Source organism: Ipomoea triloba, chromosome 14 (assembly GCF_003576645.1).
Source record: "Ipomoea triloba cultivar NCNSP0323 chromosome 14, ASM357664v1".
NCBI lineage: Eukaryota > Viridiplantae > Streptophyta > Magnoliopsida > Solanales > Convolvulaceae > Ipomoea > Ipomoea triloba.
In genome coordinates this window covers 21,256,357-21,275,918 of record NC_044929.1, presented here as the reverse complement: position 1 = coordinate 21,275,918, position 19,562 = coordinate 21,256,357, and the positions used below count along the sequence as shown (strand labels likewise).

Sequence of the window (19,562 nt, the reverse complement as noted above, 5' to 3'; positions counted from 1 at the left end):
AAAAAATGTGACAACTATAGATACAGGGGATCTTAAGGTTATTTTTGGACCAGTGTCTATAATGCAAGGTAGACCCTGATCCGTGATATACTTTGCCTAGGTCAAGATGCTGGATTTGAAAGAGTGCATGCATATTCAAAGTAGAATTTAGTTGTTCATTCGCATGAATGCATGCAATGATTCTCTTTGGAGCATAGCGTGGGGAATAAGGATACAAGGAATATCATGTCCACCAAACCAATCCAGCACTTATCTTCTCCAAATAATAGGCGCAATTTAAGGTTGTACCAAACAACCCTCACGGTAAACAAATATCCTTACGTAGATGCTTTCTTATCCTGTCCCCTCAACAATTAAAAAATAAATACGGAATATATTTTAAAAAATAAAAGAAGATATATTTGTCCCCATTAAATAATTATTTCTTTTAGTTAATCGTTTACTTTAATTAAATTTAAAATTTGTGTATAATGAAGATAAGTTTTTTATACAATAATATTTTTGTGTGTATAACATCATTGAGTGAGACTAGTATATTTTTTACTCAAATCGTGCATATAGTTTAATTTGACTCTTACTCACGGAAGACTTGATCCACCTCTTTACATGTCATACACATATAAGGCTAGAGTTCATCTTATAATGTTTCGATTGCATTTTCAACTTCGAATTTTGGTCAAACCTTATTTCATAAGCTCTCTCAAGACTTGACTTATGAAATATTAACACTGCCAAAGAATTAGTGCGTAGATTTCTTGCATAGTAAATTAAAGCACGTAAAAAAACTAGCAAAATTTATTGCAATGACCATTAGTAACAAAATTTTCAATGTTCAAATTAGTTTTAATAAAACTATCGCGTTAAATCAAGTACTGATTTTCAACGTTACAAATTTCAAACAATTTTCAGTTTTCAATGTATTAGTATGTCAGAGAGTTTAATTTGATACATAAAAAAATTAACTAAAGTTTATTATTAGAGGATATAATACGTCGGAAATTATTATAAAAATTCATTAACTTTTATATAAAATAAACTCCTTTCACTTGGACCATGAGTAGTTGGTGTAGATTACCTCTTCTATTCATTAGCTTCTTTTCTTTCTTTTTTTTTTTTTTAAAAAAAAATCTAATGGAAGTGATACACGTATGCATTATACAAATATTGTAATAAAATAAGATTTTATTTATAAATAATAAAATATTTTTTTTTTTAAATTTTGGGCATAAGGTTACAAAACCGGCCGAGAAATGCATGTGCGGGGGAGTGTTACGCATGCCTGGCGGTTGTTACTTGACAGGCCAATTACAACTATTGCATGTGCACTTCTGTTTTTTTCCTTACCTAAGCCCAACTTTATTAAATGATTTTTTTATAACCCAAATTTTTCTACTTTATCGTACTACTAGTATTTTCTGTGTGATACGCAAAAAATAAGTGCTCAAGATTAGTACTTTATATTAAAATTTTAGATTTATTTAGATTTTAGATATTTAAATAATAATAATAATAATAATAATGTAAACATTTTAATAAATTTGATATTTATATTTTATAAAATAACTAACATAAAACGTAACTCTAATATATAATGTGTATAAATTATTATTATTGAAAAATATAAAAAAAAATATATGGTGGATGCATGTGCATGGTAACAATAGTGGAAAAGATAATGGAAATTATAATGGTATGAGTATATTTGTCCAAAATATTGTATAGTACAACTTTTATAGCATAATATATAAATAAAACGTACCGGAAAAACGGACATGAATGAACGGTATAACCTTCATTCATACTTATTATGTTTTTAGATATCATAAATTTTATGAATTTGTCCTTAAGCTCATGATGAGTAAGTAAATAGAGTTAATTTAATTTCGAGATTCAATATCAAATTGTACACTTCTGTGAATAAGAAACTTGTCCTAAAACTCAAACCTCTAATATTTGTGGAGGATATCGAATCTCACCATGTTACTGAAAGCTTAATTTTAATTCATTAGGCCAAAGATAGATTTTGAAATTATACTAATAGTAAAGGTATTAAGAATGGATTAGTTATTATAATATAAGATATAACATCTATTTATGTTTATTTAATTATAATGTATGTCGTTGGTGTAAAGTGTAAACTCTCAATAAAGTGACAGCCCAAGTATTGCACCAAATGAGAGAAAAAGATGGGTACTAGAGTTTCTTTTTATGAGTGAATATCAATCACGATGCTGTTTATAATCGTTAATATTCTCCTTCTTCATCTCTACGATCCCACATTCACATTATCTGTCTTTGTTGGATAATTAATATATATATATTTTTCTTATGTTTGATCTCGTAAAGAATTTGTAGAGACAGCCAAACAAACTGTACATAATCAAACTAGTAGCTAGTTTCATATAATTTTTAATATATAAGCAAAAGAAATTATATATTTAAATTTTAATTTAAACTACCAAATTGTACATGGAATGGGATTATGGAGATAGGTGCATTATGTCTCCATTTATGATATTTTAGTATTTGTTCCCATCCCTATTAGAACAGAGATCAAAGATCCCAGTAATATTATAAAAAAGACATCCTTAAATCAATCGTGAAGTTATGTTTTCAAGTATAATGACGATCCTTTGACATTATTAATAGGTCCTCTATACTATTTATCTACCCTTGCTAGGTAGGATTGTGAGGCCATAAATGCTAACTGCCTAACCTTAGCATAATGATACAATTAGGTAATTACCCTATTTTAAAGATACAATGTGATACTTTTTCAAAACGAATAACTATGTCAAATTGGTATATTTTAACACCTATTATTTTAAAATAATTATCGATAGTTTCAACTTAAGATAAAGAGAGATACCTATCAAACTAGATTAATTCACTAACTCAATATATTGAGTGAGTATATATTTCAACACCTACTGTTTTCTGTAAATTCTAGAGACAAATGCAAAGACAACATTTGTCATTTTACTAAGAAGTCAAAGATTTAATATATCGTAAAGAATTACTATGGAATTAAATTTATATCGTGCCTACAATCGAAGATCTAAAAGTTACATTTTATCTTATAATTATATATAAATATATCACTCACATTCAATTTTCGTTCAACTTCTTGTGTGTGTTTAGTAATGAAATCAACTTTTATAGGGGCTCATCAAGCTTAGCCAATCAAGAACAGGGTGCATTTGCTTGTGGAGTATTTAACCCAATTAAATTGTTTATAAAGAGTTAGTTACGCTGTTAGCTAAAGTCATTATATTAATGCATTATTGTATTTAATGAATTAAGAAATTGTTGCAATGTAATTAATGAACACGATAAATATCTATTCACTTTTTTTTTAGGTCTTTCTTAGTCCGTCGTACGGTCCAGATCCACCCGACTAATCCCCGCTCACTTCTAGAGGCACAAGAGCCGACTCAAAGGGAATTGTCACGTATCCGGGTTATCTCAAAATTTTCCCCCACAAAGAGAGAGCTCATTTGTCAGTGTACTTGACTTATTTCATTGGGTTAATATCTATTTCACTTTGATTTTCAAAGAAACTTGTAGCCGCTATCTGAATGTGCAATTTGAGCAAAATTGATCATGTAATCGTAACAACTAAAAAAAGATTACAATGAGGTAAACCAATTTAACATGTCCATAATTGACCGACTCAATATATATTGCACTTGTTTCTTAGTCTAGTTTCATTGTCCTTTCTATGCATGCATGATGGCTATATAATATTTTAAAAATATTTATTAAAAGAAGGAAATTTCGCAAGCAAACAAACAATACCTTCATTGCCATTTTGGCCGGCAATCACCTTCATCTTGTAATATTGCGTCTCCCTCAGCTCGCAACAGTATATATGCATGTTTTGCCTTTATTCACTTTTTAAAAAAATTGAAAATTAAAAATAATCAGTAATACTAATTAATAAAGATAGTATTTAAGGAAAAGAATATGTACCAAAAATAATAATAATAAAATAAAAGGAAAAGAATGGTGGGAGGGTGGGTCCTGATTCTATATATATATATATATAGAGACATTCCATGCTTCAAGGCTTCAAGCTCATTGCAACATTCAATTCTAAAGTTACATACACTGCAATTCTATAAAGATGGAAGCAGCAGCCATGGCATTTTCTTATGCAAAACTTACCCTTTTGGCTATCTTCTTGCTACGACTACAAAGCACTGCCGTGGCTGACTACGGCGGCTGGCAATCCGCGCACGCCACCTTCTACGGCGGCGGCGATGCTTCCGGCACAATGGGTACGCTTCATCTTATCCTCTGATCCTCTAGTTCTACCTAGTAACTCTTATTATTGGATTTTTAATTAATGCCAACATAGACAGCTCATCTGATTCTCGAGTAGTAGAAGATGTAAAAAAAACACAAGGTTGAGTATAGACTCTCACAGTGTGGGAGTTTAACCCAATTTGGTGTGTTACTCGTGGACACCGGATACTAATCTTTCCACCTAATTTATCTCCTTGTTGGGCGAGGCCAGTAAAAGGCCAAGCCAGGAGATTGTTGGGTTGAGACTTGTGAAGGGCGAAATCCAGCACATGAAAAATGTAATGGCAGTCTATAAAGAAATAAAATGTGCCTTGGTTATGAGTTATAACTTTTGGCCTTGGTTGTGTTAAGTACTTGATTCTAACACCTTGGCCTACTAACCTATTAGGCCAGAGGGTGGGAATGATGAGTTTTTGGGCAATGAATTTTTAATTAATTAGTGTGCCTTTTGTTTATTTGACTAAATTAAAGGTGGCGCGTGTGGCTACGGGAATTTATATAGTCAAGGATACGGAACGCAGACCGCAGCACTTAGCACGGCGCTGTTCAACAATGGGCTGAGCTGCGGCGAGTGTTTCGAGCTGCGTTGCGACGGCGACTCCAGGTCGTGTCTCCCCGGAACCATCACCGTAACCGCCACAAACTTTTGCCCTCCGAACTATGCTTTGCCCAACAATGACGGCGGATGGTGCAATCCTCCCCTCCAACATTTTGACATGGCCCAGCCGGCGTTCTTGCACATCGCTAAGTACCGTGCAGGAATTGTCCCGGTAGTCTATAGAAGGTAAGAGTAACATTATCTTGTACCAAATTTGAGTATCATTAACATTTGTTTTCAGAGTATCCAATTCAACAAAAGGTGTTATTGTCTTGTAGGGTGCCGTGTGTGAGGAAAGGAGGCATAAGGTTTACAATCAATGGGCATGCTTTCTTCAACTTGGTCTTGGTCACCAACGTGGCAGGTCCAGGAAATGTCTATCAAGTTTTGATCAAAGGGTCAAAGACTGGGTGGCAAACCACGTCGAGGAATTGGGGTCAAAATTGGCAAAGCAACTCCAACTTTAACGGTCAAAGCCTTTCTTTTAGAGTTACGGCCGGTGATGGAAGAACTCTCACGAGTTATAATGTGGCACCAACTAATTGGCAATTTGGTCAAACTTTTGAGGGTGCTCAATTTTAATGTTTATTAGTAGTTTTACGGAGTCTTTTGACTCGTATGGTTTTGTGGCAATTGTAACGCAAAGTTAATATATTCAAGCTGAGGTAGCTAACTAGCACCCGCTTGATCATTGTATTTTGTTTTGTATAAGCTTTTGTTGTTTTGTTTTCGTATGATGTGACAATGGGCTTTTTCCTTGGATACAAATTTTAAGGATATGATTATAAATTCCAAAAGCTATGCTTACTTTATTTTATAGCAACTTCAATTTAATTCGAGTAATTGAGTATGGATGTGAGTAATGTTGACAATATTATTAATTATTAAAACTTCTATATTATTGATGCAACAATTATTATATTGTGGACTCATGGTCTGAAATAATGTTTCAAAGAAGCGTAGTTAGTAACTTAACGGTCATTCACACTCTCTATTGCACACTAAAGTCATTATGCACATGTAGTGTAATGATTATGTACATTAAATTTTATTTTTATGACCATATATAGCGACCATTATGAATATATTATAGTGTGAATGAAATATATGTAATATACTTACAGTTTAATGTTTATGCACATTAAAATTTATAATTATTAACATATATATAGCGAACATGCATCTTTTGGAATCATTTGTAAAGAAATCTCAATTATATCATATTGTAAATATCATATTTATTTGTTGGTCTAACAACAGTTACCCTTAATTGATTAGTAATCACACACTCACTAATCACACATACTTAGATTTAAGGAATAATTAATCAGTATTGTAATATAAGAAAACAAAATAATCATTTATGAGATAACCAGGGATGACACTTATACTTTACATACTTGAATGGCAAATTATACCGTGCACCCGGTGCACATAGTAATGTACACCACGTACGTAAACGACGTCGTTTTGAGCATTGTAAACTAACCGTCCGTTTTTTTGGAAATCACGTTTCCCGTTTCGGTCGATCTCTGTATTTATTTTAATATTCTGTGTATTTTGTGTCAATATTTTGTGTATTCTGGGCAAACATTCTGTGTATTCTAGATAATGATTATGTGTATTATAGATAATGAATTCACTGGAGTCATTCGCATCCGCGTCCACTAACATCTGTGTATTTTGTGTCAATATTCTGGGCAAACATTATGTGTATTATAGGCAAACGTTCTGTGTATTCTAGATAATGATTATGTGTATTATAGATAATGAATTCCCTGTAGTCATTTGCGTCCACGTCCACTAACATCGAAACGACGTCGTTTACGTACGTGGTGCACATTGCTATGTGCACCGTGGTGCAGGGTATAACGATTGTACTTGAATAGTAATATTTCAAATTTTCAATGCAATATCTTAGTGTTTTTTAATTTTTATTTATAATGAAAGGAGTCTGAGTCGCTTAAATATAAGATTGAGAATTATAATTCGTTGGTATACATACATAGATATTGTTTGTCCAAAAAAAAAACCATAAGCCTATAGGTCACTCCATTCAACATTATCAAAAAGTTTGTAAGGGCTAAGTGATACTAGTCTCAAATTACAAGTGGTAGAGTGACTATTAAACTATTATTTGATCAAAATAAAATGGCCTCAAATTACAAGGGCAAAGTTATCGAATGTATTTTACCTTTTTCGTCACTTTTTTTTTTTTTTTATAATATTGATCCATATATGTTTATTATGTTAATCTATATAGTTAATTACCATATACTATTTACCATCTAAATAATATGTGGTCATTAATAATCGTATTTAACATCTAAATTTATTATGGTAATTAAACATAGATTATTTCTTCTTATAACGATTTTATTTTTTTTCTTCAAATAATATGAATTACCCGTGCACTTCATTTAATTAATTTTGAATAAAATCTTTAAAAAGTATGGCAATCAAGAAATTAATACTTTCAGTAATATAATTTTTATCTAATCAATTAAGAAAATTGATAATACACATACTACATCCATAATTATAGGAAATTATAAAAATATTATGATAATTATTCCAATTCACATAGTATTACGCTAATTCAAAGATTATTAGATCTATACAATTATATGTAAATTATTCAACTTCTTAGATTATTACACATATAAAATTACGTTAATGGTTACTTTTGAACAAAATCTTAATAATTATGGTAATTAAGAAATTAATTTACACATTATACTTTTATTAAATTGTTTTTTAATACTTGATGTAATATAGATTTTATATAATCAATTAAGAAAATTAATGGTACACATATTATGGACATAATTAAAGAAAATAAACATATACATATTATGTTCATAATTAAACGAAATTAAAAATACAAATATTACGTCCATAATTAAACGAAATTAAACATATACATATTATTTTATTAATAATAATATATACTCCTTAATTACCATAATTATTCATATTACATGAACATCATAATTAGCATAATATTAATTAAGAATAATATGTACTCCTTATTACCATATAGTAATTATAATAAAATGTCCTCATTTTTATTGAAATTAACGATAAGTTTTTCTTTCTATATAGGAAGTTAATTAAACATGCATATATTACGATTGGTAATTAAAGAAAAATAAGCATACACATATTACGTCCATATTACTAACATGTATTTAACACTTTAATCTTGCTATAGTATTCAACCGCAAATTTTAATGTGGACCGCGCATCAAAACGACGTCGTTTTGATTAATGAAAGTAGACGGATGAAACGACCTCCGTTCCGCACAACTGCAGTTCCCTTTCAACACAACTGCAGTATCAGTTCAACACAATTGTAGTATCATTTGAGATAAACTGTAGTATCAGTTACGGACGGGAGCCGTTTCTCCCACTTATTGAAACAACGCCGTTTTGTGACCATGGTCCACGGTATAACAACTGGTATTCAACATAGAGATTCTTTTCATTTGATTATAATTTATTTCTGTTAATTAAAATTGTATCAATTAGCCATGCTCTTTCTTATATTTTTTGTTTAGATCTTTTTCCTAATATAACTTTTAAGTAATCAATTTCATCACTTATATACACATCTTATAATTTCAAATAAATGTACACCTTCAAATATTAAAAATATTTATAATTTCATCATCAATTTTATATATATATATATATCACATGTGTATTTTATGTTTTATCAATGATTTTAGGATGTTTCTTTTCATATATAAAAATATTATATACCATTATAAATACTATTAAATATTTTACAAAGTCAAATCCTTTATATTGTATTAAACAAATTCTGTATGGTTGCTAATAAGGTGGATAGTGTATATATATGGGTGAATAATAAAAATAGGAGCCACAAAATGGTTCTCACAAGTTATTGAAAAATAATTTTTAACTCATAAAATAGTTATCATAAGTTATATAAATCATATTATATATCAACTTTTTAAATAAATACAATCAAATAAGTCATATATTATTGATACTTTTGTATTGATCTTATAATCAAATAAACGTACACTCTCAATTATTATAATTATTTATAGTTTCACCTTCAATTTTTTTATTTAAATATATAATATAAAAAATTAATCCGTGAATTGCACAGGTTATTTAATACTACTTTGTAATACTACATAATTGAAATGTAAGATTTTAATGTAATATGTTAGTGTATGTTTTTGCAATTTTTATTTATAATAAAAAGAGTTTGAGTCGCCTAGGTTGAGTGTTAGAATTTATTCGTCTACTATATATAGATATTGTTGGTCCAAAAAAAAAAGAATCATAAGCCTAAAGGTCACTACATTCAACATTATTAAAAAGTTTCAAGGGTTAAAGTTGACACTAGCCTCTAATTACAAGGGGTAGAGCGATTAAACTATTATTTGATCATCAAAATAAAATAGCCTCAAATTAGAAGGGAAAGAAATCGAATAACCTCAAATTACAAGGGGCAAAGTGAAAAATAAGGTTTAAAAAAAGTTGGGCCAGGTCAGATAATACCCGAACCGCTGATGGATCCAGCTTAAATGGGCCGATTGGGTTAAGCATCAATATAAAACCCTCAAAACGTTATTCCTGAAACCCTAGCTCTAACCCTAGAGAGTCCAGCCATTGGAGTTCCGAGCTGTACCAGCGGCCTTCGTCTACACACCAAAAATGGTGAATGAAAAGCTTGTTTATGTTCTTTCCTCTCTCATGAAAAACGTGTTATCTGACTTTTCTATTTGCAGACTTTCAAGCGAAGGAATGGTGGCCGCAATAAGCACGGCCGTGGCCATGTCAACTTCATCCGCTGCTCCAACTGCGGTAAATGCTGCCCTAAGGTCTGTAAATCACTATCCGGACTTCCCTTTGATATGATTGTGTGTATAGAAGTATACTCCGTAGGGTTTGTTTTTTTTTTTTTTTTGTTTTGTTTTGTTTTGTTTTTTTTTTTTTTGGTTTCATGCATATGCTATCTTAGATTGTTTTGCAGCGAGGTTCAATCGAACTGAACTTTTGTGCCCGATCTTAGTAGTGGTAGTTTCCTTTTTGTGTTTCCCGTCCAAGGAATACGACTATGTGTATCTGAATTGTAATGCGGCGCGAGATCTGTAATTTTGTATGTCTCATAGCTTTTAGATATATCGGATTTTCATATTTTTAGGTTAATATTTGACCAGAGATTGATATGAGGGGTGTTGTTTTTAATCATTATGTACTGTATGAATGAATATGACAAAACAAGGTTATTGGGTCTAAGTTATTGTTGAATATTTTAACCTGTTTGTAAATTGGGGATGCGAGTATGGTCCTGGATTGTATTGTTTGTGTTGAAATCCAATTTATTCTTGATCCTCGAGGACTTGTCTGCAGGCTTTAACTGAACAATTAATTCTGTTCGGTGTATTAGATAGAAAGTTCAGGCAATCTGAACTCTATGGTACATCTTAATGTTTTGAATTTGTTTTACTTCTCCAGCTGATGGCTATGTGCTTTACTTGTCTTTCAGGATAAGGCCATTAAGAGATTCCTTGTTAGGAACATTGTTGAACAAGCTGCAGTTAGGGATGTCCAAGAGGCTTGTGCTTTTGAAAGTCGGTTCTTCATATGTTGACCATTTTATTGTTTTGAATATTCATAATTATATGAACTAAGAATTGTTTTTCCGTCCACGCAGGTTACACACTTCCCAAGCTCTACTTGAAGATGCAGTACTGTGTTTCCTGCGCAATTCATTCCAAGGTTGTCAGGGTTCGCTCTCGTACCGATAGAAGGATTCGTGAAGCTCCACAACGCTTCAGACGCCCAAGGGTACTTTTACGTTTGTTCTTATTTTGTGTTTGAGTATAGTATTTGAGATATCCTTGTTTGGTACTCTGTACTTCATTTATCTGATTTTAACTGCTTTTTATTTCTACTGAGATTTGAGAATTCATGTTTTATCAGTTGCTTGACTATCTTTGTTTATGAACCAACATGCCCTGCTGGTGTGTCATCCTTGTGTTACTAATATATGGTTGTAGTTCACTAGTTTGTAAGGACTTTCACTTCAATTTCATTGTTGAGATAGATTGTTTTCCGGTTTCACTTCATTAAGCAATACAGTTTGTCGTTTTACTTGGGAATGTTTACCTGAGGAAGTTCAATAGTTTATTGGGCAAGTAGGATATGTTGTCCAGTTTTCTTTTATGAATCTGATGTCTCTTCAATGCGCTTGTGCCTACCGGAGATGATTTCCTTAAATCTGATGTATATTTCTGCCATTAGATCAATGCCCGACACCTGATATATTTTTCCCTTTGGTACTTGCAGGATGATCAGCCAAAGCCCGGTCAAGCTCCAAGGCCCGCTGGAGCTCCAACTGCTCCCAGAACTTAGAATCATGCTCACTGATCGATTTGCCTTATTATGAGACTTTTTTGGCATTCCTTTAATGTTATGCGAGTTATAGATGCTGCTAGTTTTTTTCATTATGTTCTGTTTCAGTTGAGACTAATTATCAAATTGTTCTATTTAGTATGAAAAACAAAGAGATTGGTGTTCTATGAAATATTATTTTTGAGACCTTAATTCCATAGTGCAAATTTTGCTGATGGGAAGTCCCTATTGGGTATGTTAATGCACGTGATTGTTGCACTTGGTTGTTCATTGGGGCTTTTGTGATTTTTCTTTGGGCTAAATATTGCCTTTGAAGAACAGAGGATCAATAGTGGGTGTGTTTACTTCAATTATCTAATTTTTATTAGTTTTCTCTTCCCCCAATGTCCATCTATTTGGATTTTTATTCTTTATTCTCTGATATCAAAAGGAAGCAATGCATTTCAAATACATATATGATAAGAAAAAATTGGAATCATTTGAACTAATTATACAAGTTTGACTAAATTGTTTATTAGTCCTTTTGGTTTAAGCTAGCTTGTTATATGTAATTTGTGTTGGTCTGTCATAGGTAAACTTATGTTGGTTCTTTGTTGGTCACAAGATAGGTGTACTTTTGGGTGTTAATTGTGTGTGTGTGTAAGTTAAGAGCATGCCTAATAGCACACTTTTGATGCTGTTTGGAACAGTAAAGAACTCACAAATTGATTTTTCCCTAATGTGTGATGGTTTTTTTTTTTTTTTTGGGTGAAATTGTTCTCCTGCAGAAATACAAACTTTGTAAGTTTCTTTTTCTTAAAAGGCTAGTAAGAGGGTAAGTGCGTGGGCGCGTTTTATTCACTGGCCAATACATGTGCTCACTTGGGCGATTGAGATTTAAGAGTGGCCGCAAATTGTTTTATTATTATTTTTCATTGGCCAACCAAACGGATGCGTGTTACTCACTTAGGCGATTGAGATTTGAGAGTGACCGCCACTTGTTTTATTATTACTTTTTCGTTTTAAGGCGGGCAACGGCCAACTGCATCTTTTTTTCTTTCCTTTTTTTTTTTTGCTATTTTCTTTTAAGAAAAAAAAAAAAAAAGTTAGCCGTTGCAACGGCCAACTTATTTTTATTTTCTATTTCTTAAAAGTTTTTCTTGTTGAATTTTGTTATTAAATTTTTTCGTGTAGTAAAATTATATTTTTTTAAGAAAATTTAAACATTTATAATTATAAATTTATTTCAATTTTGATATGTACTTTAAATATAATAAAAATAATAATTGTAATTATTAATTTTATAATGATAATAAATAAATAAATAATTATTGTCAAAAAAATAAATAAATAATTAATTAAAATATAATGGTACAATATTGGGTCCACAAAAAATTGATAAAAAACCTAAACTAATGAGGAGAATAGTTTTTGAGATTGAGTGAGATAGTGGATGATGAAAGAACTCACTATTGAGAGATTGAGATTTCTTAGAGCACCCTTATCAGTAGTTTATTCACATTTTTTGAGGATAAAAGTGACACCATGAAAGAGAGGGAAAACAAATCGCATGCAAATGAATTGATTTTTGCATAAATGTGGGCCCATGTGAATTGTTTCTCCATCCTCGACCTCTGATAATTTTTTTTTTGTTTTATAAAATCAGTTTCATTTTATTTTATTCTTATCTTTCTTCTAATATTCTCTTTCTTAATCATACTTACAAAAACTTCTAAAAAACTAAAAAAAAAAAATTTAACTATTATGGATGCTCTTATACTACTAAAATAAACTAGAACTAGTGTTTTACCCGTGCGATACACGGCAACAATTATGATATGATGAATTAAAGGAGAAATTTACAAAATGGAAAATCATAGAATTGTATGAATAAAACTATGATGCAATATTATAATAACATCTTACAAACTTTGAAAAACCTCTTTATATACAATGTTTGTTGTGGAATTTTTTTTTTTTTTGGTAAAAGGTCCACCCAAGTTCGCTCCGGAAGGCCCCCGAAATTCTTCCCCACAAAGAGAGCTTATTTGCCACTTGAGCTACCCCATTGGGTTGTTGTGGAATTACTTTGGGTGTTCTCCTTATCACAAATCAAAATCTTCAATTTGGGTTGGTAACTCTTGAAGCAGCAACATATAATTGTCCATGTCTAAATACTAGTCTTTTAAAAAAGAAGCCTACGTGAGAAAATGATTGACCTTGACTCTTGTTAATCGTCATTGCATAAGAGACGATTAGAGAGAATTTTCTTCTTTGAAATTTAAAAGGCAGTCTCAAATCTGAAGGATTTAATGACATTCTTGGAATCAAGATTTTATGACTGCTTCCAGATAATATAATACCTTTGCTTCTGAAACATGATTTTCAAGTTTAGTAATAATCATCCTTGTCCCATTACACAACCAACTGAGTGGTCAATATTTCTCAAGAGCATAACCGGAATACCTACTTTCAGCCTGAGTTCATGATTAAGCACACCAGAACACTTGATCCCATTCAAAAATTCAGGCTTGTGCACATCAACTAATAGATCAATATTTGAATATGATTTTCAAGCACTGTCAAAGCTGAAATATGTATTTCCTTCATATGTGTTTAAAGAAGTTATATATTCATTGATAGAGTCAACCACATCAAGTGTTGGAGGCAATATTGTCCTCTTTTCCAAGTATGTTGGATCATAAAAAATATTGGAGCATGGATATGTACTTTCCACAATAGTTGCAATGGGATCTCTAGAACATTTCAACAATTTCTCTTCTGGAATAGTAATGTCTTCACATCCAATTGTTTGCCCCTGAATTTCTCCATCTCCTATGTTCGCAATCTGTTCTGAGAATTGATTTAGCTTTTCATAATCACTATTTGAGGATGAGCTTTGAAGTCGCATATTTTTTGTTAGACGTAACACTTTACAGTACGACCACAAGTAAGATGCATTTATTGTTGCATTAATAATATCATGTCTACTTCCTTTTGAGATAACTGGCAAAATTTGCCGAAACTCTTCGTCAAATACAATAGTTTTCCCTCCGAAAGGCATCTCTAAAATTTTTGGATTGCAAAAATGCATTACATCATGCATACTTCTATCAAGTGCTTCAAAGCAATGCTTATGCATCATTGGTGCTTCATCCCAAATTATAAGTTTGCACTTAATAATGAGTTCTGCAAGATGGCTACCTTGTTTGATATTACATGTTGAATCCTCATTTGGGTTTAGGGGAATTGTAAACCTTGAATGCGTACTCCTTCCGCCGGGTAATAATAGAGAAGCTATACCACTTGAAGCAACATTAAGAACTATTTCTCTCTTTGATCTCAATGCTGCCGAAAGAGTTTTCCAAACAAATGCCATTCTAGTTCCTCCATAACCGTAGACAAAAAAAAAAAAAAAACTCCTCCTTGATTTGAATTTATATCATTCATTATTGTGTTGTAGACATCATGCTGCTCAGGTGTTAGATTTGATACCAACTTTTTGTGCTTTTCTTTAATTTCTGTTTTATCGTAACACATCTCATCATACACCAACCTATTCATGCATCAAACAGTCAAAATCTGGAATTGGCATTTGTTGGTAATCATGTAGGCTCTTCCCACATTTTTTCAACAATTTCTCAATCTCAACTAATGCTTGATTTTTTATTTCATCAACACTAAGGACTAAATCTAAAAAATATTAAACAATATATGTTAGAAAAGTATCACCATCTTGGAACTAATAATATTAGACATTAAATAAAATATTAAAGAAAATAGATAAATACATACCTTGGAAGTTCAATATGTTACGTTGTTTGTACAAAATATCATTGGACATATATGTCTAACATTTGTCCCAAACCCCTTCTGGACGGCTTAAACAATTTGAGGATAACAATGTTGTGAATAAATTTCTTAACTCTCCTGTAGTTGCCCACTGACTTGCTTCAACAATTTCATCAATATATTTTTTGTCGTTTTCCAATATAATAGCCCAAGTGCATAACATGCATCACGGTAATACAACAACCCATTGATTGTTCTTAAGTCATTATAACACGTAGGCCCTCGGATTACATTCAAAAGATATCTCACCACTTCCAGGAGAAACATAAAAAACTCGACCAATTGAGAATCCTTGTTGTCTTGGAACAAATTCCATTGTTGATTGTTTCCAAACAAACTTTGTTGGCATCTCTGCATAAGTTAGTTGCTTTGCACACTTGTTTGGTTCTTTTTGCATTCTTTTTTGTATTGTATATTTGAAAAGAAACATTTATATAAATTAAAAGGAGTTTTGAGGCCTTGACTTAAGGAAACATTTTGAGGAAAAGTGAATTCAGTTGAGCAATGAGAAGCAAGTATAACGAATTCCAGTGGGTTCGCATTATAGATCCTTAAATTCCGCCCAAAAAATTCCAATTTTTATTACAACGAAAGCCGTAAAGAAAATGGCAAGATCACGGTCAGTACACGAGGCCGCAAGTCGTAAGCTTATGAATTGGTCATACCAAATGAATGATTCAATTCGTTTGTTATCATGTTTATAAAAGCTTAAATTGGATTAATACTGACCGGGACTAATTGACTTAACTACAAGATTCATAGTTTGACTCTTAATAATTGTCTATTGACCTTTTTGATTTAATCAAATTATCTTTGGACTTTTTTGCGTTTATATTGGTTGAGCTAAAACTCAATTTTGAAGTCAAAATCTTAAATTAAGTTGCGAGTCAACTTTTAGTATTTTAGCCTAATCACATTGCATCTTTTCATCAAATTAATGGAGCACTTGAGCACAATGACAAATCTAAATCATTGCCCCGGTACTCAAAAGAGATGACTGAATAGATAAAGCATGATTTTTATTTTTGGATGATCATTTTATTAACGTTCTCTCGGTTGAATTATCGTATAATGTCCTCTCTTAAAATGGAATGGAATCAAATAGAAAATATGAGATGATGGGAGTATTATCATATTCAAAAGATGAATATCTAAAATTAAGATTTTTTGACATAAAAAGATTAAATTCATTAACTAGAAATATCACAATACATCGTGCCAGTAATAAAAAAAAATAATTCAATACTATTTTGGAAATAAGAATCCACAAGCATTAATTACTTTAACCTAGCTATTTTACGAAAAATAATATCATATAAATTACTAACTTTTGTTTAGGTAATTCCGCTAAGCTAAAAAAATGAATCCTAATTGATAAGCTCAAAAAAAAAACAAAAAAACAACAAACAATGTAACGCTTTTGCTAGGGCCGATGGTCAAACTTGTAATCTTTTAACATACCGACTAATTTGGGTATTCCTTCCAAAAATTGTCATTCTTAATATTTAGGAATATACATAAAGTGTCAAAATTTTAATAATCAGATATCATATTCAAACTAAAAAAAAAAAAAAACAGTAATTGACACGCCAAAATTAAAATTAAAGGTATGTTTGGTTCATCTGTTTACACACCAAAAACGAAAATCAAAATAATAGCTAGTATTTAGTTGAATTTTTTTAAAAACACGACTATGTAATTTCATTACCGTTTTAATTAAAAACGAATATTATTTTATCTTGGTAATATGATTTTTGGAAAAAGTGTCAAATAGGTCACTGAACTTATCGCTTTTGTGCAATTGGGCCATTGAACTTAAAAAGTGTGCAATTCAGCCATCAAACAATCAAAATTTGTGCAATTGGACCATTTTTACAAAAATTTTCTGGTAAAATTCAATTATATTACTAACATATATGTATTAAAAGTGACATTTTCTTCTACAATACTAGTTGGGAGTCAATATTGAAATGTTTTTAACTCAAATTGAATTAAAAATTTTTGTAAAAATGATCCAATTGCACAAATTTTGCTTGTTTGATGGTTGAATTGCACACTTTTTAAGTTCAATGACCCAATTGCACAAAAGCAATAAGTTCAGTGGCCTATTTGACACTTTTTCCTATGATTTTTAAGTTTAGATTACTGTTTTTAGATTTTGTTCTGATTTTTTTAATAACCGAAATCACCGCCCCCTGTATGTATATGCGCAGTCACGAAGAGAGAGAAATTATCCAAACTGAAAAGTCTGAAATTCAATGCATAAATAGCAAGAGGTCTGACGGATATGCAGGTTTATTTGTATTTTTTCTTTTGTTTTTCCCCCTAAATTCTGAAGAAGAAGAAGAACTGATAAGGAGGGGTGGTGGGGTGTTGCAGGTAGGGTGGGGGGGAGTTGAGAGGGGAGACAATTTTGAGTTGTCTCTTATCTGTGAATTTTCTCTTCTCGTTTCTTCTCTGACATTCATTCATTCATACAAGCTGATCACAGATATCTGAGGATTCTGAGCTGTGTATGTATATACACAGACATCGTCATTTGAGATATTTGTTGATCAGTTTTACTTTCCTTTCCAATTTCATGATTTTGTGTATAAAACCCCTCTCCCGCTGTATGGTTTATCTCTAGGATTTTGCGTGTGTTGTGGTCTGAGAAGTGAAAACCCTAGGTGTGTGAGTTTCCGCGTTTGGGGTTTTGGGGGTTCTGTTATTATGGGGTATTGCGGTGGTGGTGGTGGGCCCAGAGGGGCGGGAATGGAGGACCGTTTGGGGATCACTCATCCTGATCCGTCTGCCATTGCTGAGGAATGCTGGGCTTCGGCCGAGGAAATGATCCAAGAGTTGGTGAATTGTATCCACCCAACCATGGATTCCGAGGAGAAGAGGAAGGACGTCATGGAGTATATCCAGAAGCTGATCAGAGATTCTCTTGCCTGTGAGGTATAATTCGATGCTTTTCCATCTCCTTTTTGCTCTTTGCATGCCTTGCTTTTGTGTTGCCTGTGTGATTCTGCGTGTATGTTGTGTTTGTGGATGGAGTGAGCAGTGTTAGTGTGTAAAATTTCATTTTTTTGACTGCTCTTTTAAGTCTAGATTTCGTTTTGCATTTGAAGCATAAGGTGACTGTTATGGAGTTTTATGCAAGATTGGCGGTGTTCTAATGATTTTAGTATTCAATTTCAATTTTCAACCCCTTGAAAACTGTTTTTAGTGTATGAGTGTATCAATTTCATTTCCAATGCTATGTTAAGTCTAGATTTTGTTGCCCATTTGAAGCATAAGGTGACTGTTATGGAGAGGCTTTGTGCAAGATTGGCCTGTTTTAACGATTTAAGTATTCAATTTCAACTGCTTGAAACTGCTTTTGGTGTATCAATTTCATTTCCAATGCTCTGTTAAGTCTAGGTTTTGTTGTCCATTTAGTCATGACTTCTGCTCTTTGCATACCTTGATCCACTACTATACGGATAGCAATTGTTGCCGCAGTTTGAGCAGCAAATGGTGTCCCTCTTTAAGTTCCTTTTAATCCAGAAGTGCCATTGATGGACCAAGAAACTATTTGATCACATACATATGCTGATATGCAACTGTGACAAAAATATTATTGAAATTACATTGAACATGAATGACTACCTTTGATATTTTACATGCACTCTTATGTGAACCAATATGTTCATTCCTGCACAAACTAATTAGCAGTATAGCTTTTGCCCTATTTTAGCATCTCGTATATGTGAGTTGTTATATATATATATATATATATATATATATATATATTATCCATGATAGTTTTCAAAAAATATTATCCATGATATTCTGAATGGGAATAGTGATGCTATAGGATGCAGTATATCAGCTCCATTTTTTTTTTGTCTGTCTAAAAACTTGATGAAATTTATTATCCAACTGTTATCAGCTGATGTTTGCTTTTAGAGGATTGATTGGGTGCTAGAACTTCGGCACACAATAATTTTTTTACTTGATTACAGTCTTGTGTTGAGGCAGTAATACCAATATTTTGGTTTATTAACTTTATTTATTTATTAATACTTATAAAACATCAAAATCCTATTTGATTTAATAGATAAGTTTCATTTAATATATTTGCTAATTTTATAGGTTTTCCCATATGGATCAGTGCCTCTTAAGACTTATCTTCCTGATGGAGATATAGATTTGACTGCTCTTACTGCTCCTAATACTGAAGAATTTTTGGTGCATGATGTCCTTGCTCTTCTACGGGAAGAAGAGAAGAAAGAAAATGTTGAATATGAAGTCAAGGATACTCAATTCATTGATGCCGAGGTTGTCTTTCATCTGATACTTGATAGTTTATCTTATTTTATAAGTTGAGTGGGGTTCTAAAATCTAAAGCCATATAATTTTTTTATTCAAGAAATACCAAAAAAAAAAAAAAAAAAAAAAA

The 19,562-nt window shown here is 31.7% G+C and overlaps 3 protein-coding genes across 3 annotated transcripts in view; all 3 read left to right on the top strand.

The window, feature by feature from the left end:
- Positions 1-4,081: 4,081 nt before the first annotated feature.
- On the top strand, positions 4,082-5,723 carry LOC116003819 (expansin-A4-like). The gene is made up of 3 exons (XM_031243756.1): positions 4,082-4,280; positions 4,780-5,092; positions 5,185-5,723. Exons 1-3 carry the CDS (start codon positions 4,127-4,129, stop codon positions 5,486-5,488), a joined length of 771 nt encoding a protein of 256 aa, XP_031099616.1. The 5' UTR covers positions 4,082-4,126; the 3' UTR covers positions 5,489-5,723.
- Positions 5,724-9,458: 3,735 nt separating this feature from the next.
- LOC116003756 (40S ribosomal protein S26-3-like) lies at positions 9,459-11,520 on the top strand. Its single transcript, XM_031243674.1, has 5 exons — positions 9,459-9,604; positions 9,676-9,768; positions 10,437-10,521; positions 10,605-10,738; positions 11,240-11,520. The coding sequence occupies exons 1-5, from the start codon at positions 9,602-9,604 to the stop codon at positions 11,303-11,305; spliced, it is 381 nt and encodes a 126-aa protein (XP_031099534.1). The 5' UTR covers positions 9,459-9,601; the 3' UTR covers positions 11,306-11,520.
- A 6,004-nt stretch (positions 11,521-17,524) lies between these two features.
- The window catches only part of LOC116004751, a 6,527-nt gene continuing 4,489 nt past the window's right edge, over positions 17,525-19,562 (top strand). The window contains exons 1-2 of the mRNA XM_031244913.1: positions 17,525-18,076; positions 19,256-19,441. Coding sequence (XP_031100773.1) covers positions 17,849-18,076; positions 19,256-19,441 — 414 coding nt within the window. The 5' untranslated portion in view covers positions 17,525-17,848. The remainder of the gene's footprint in view (positions 18,077-19,255; positions 19,442-19,562) is intronic.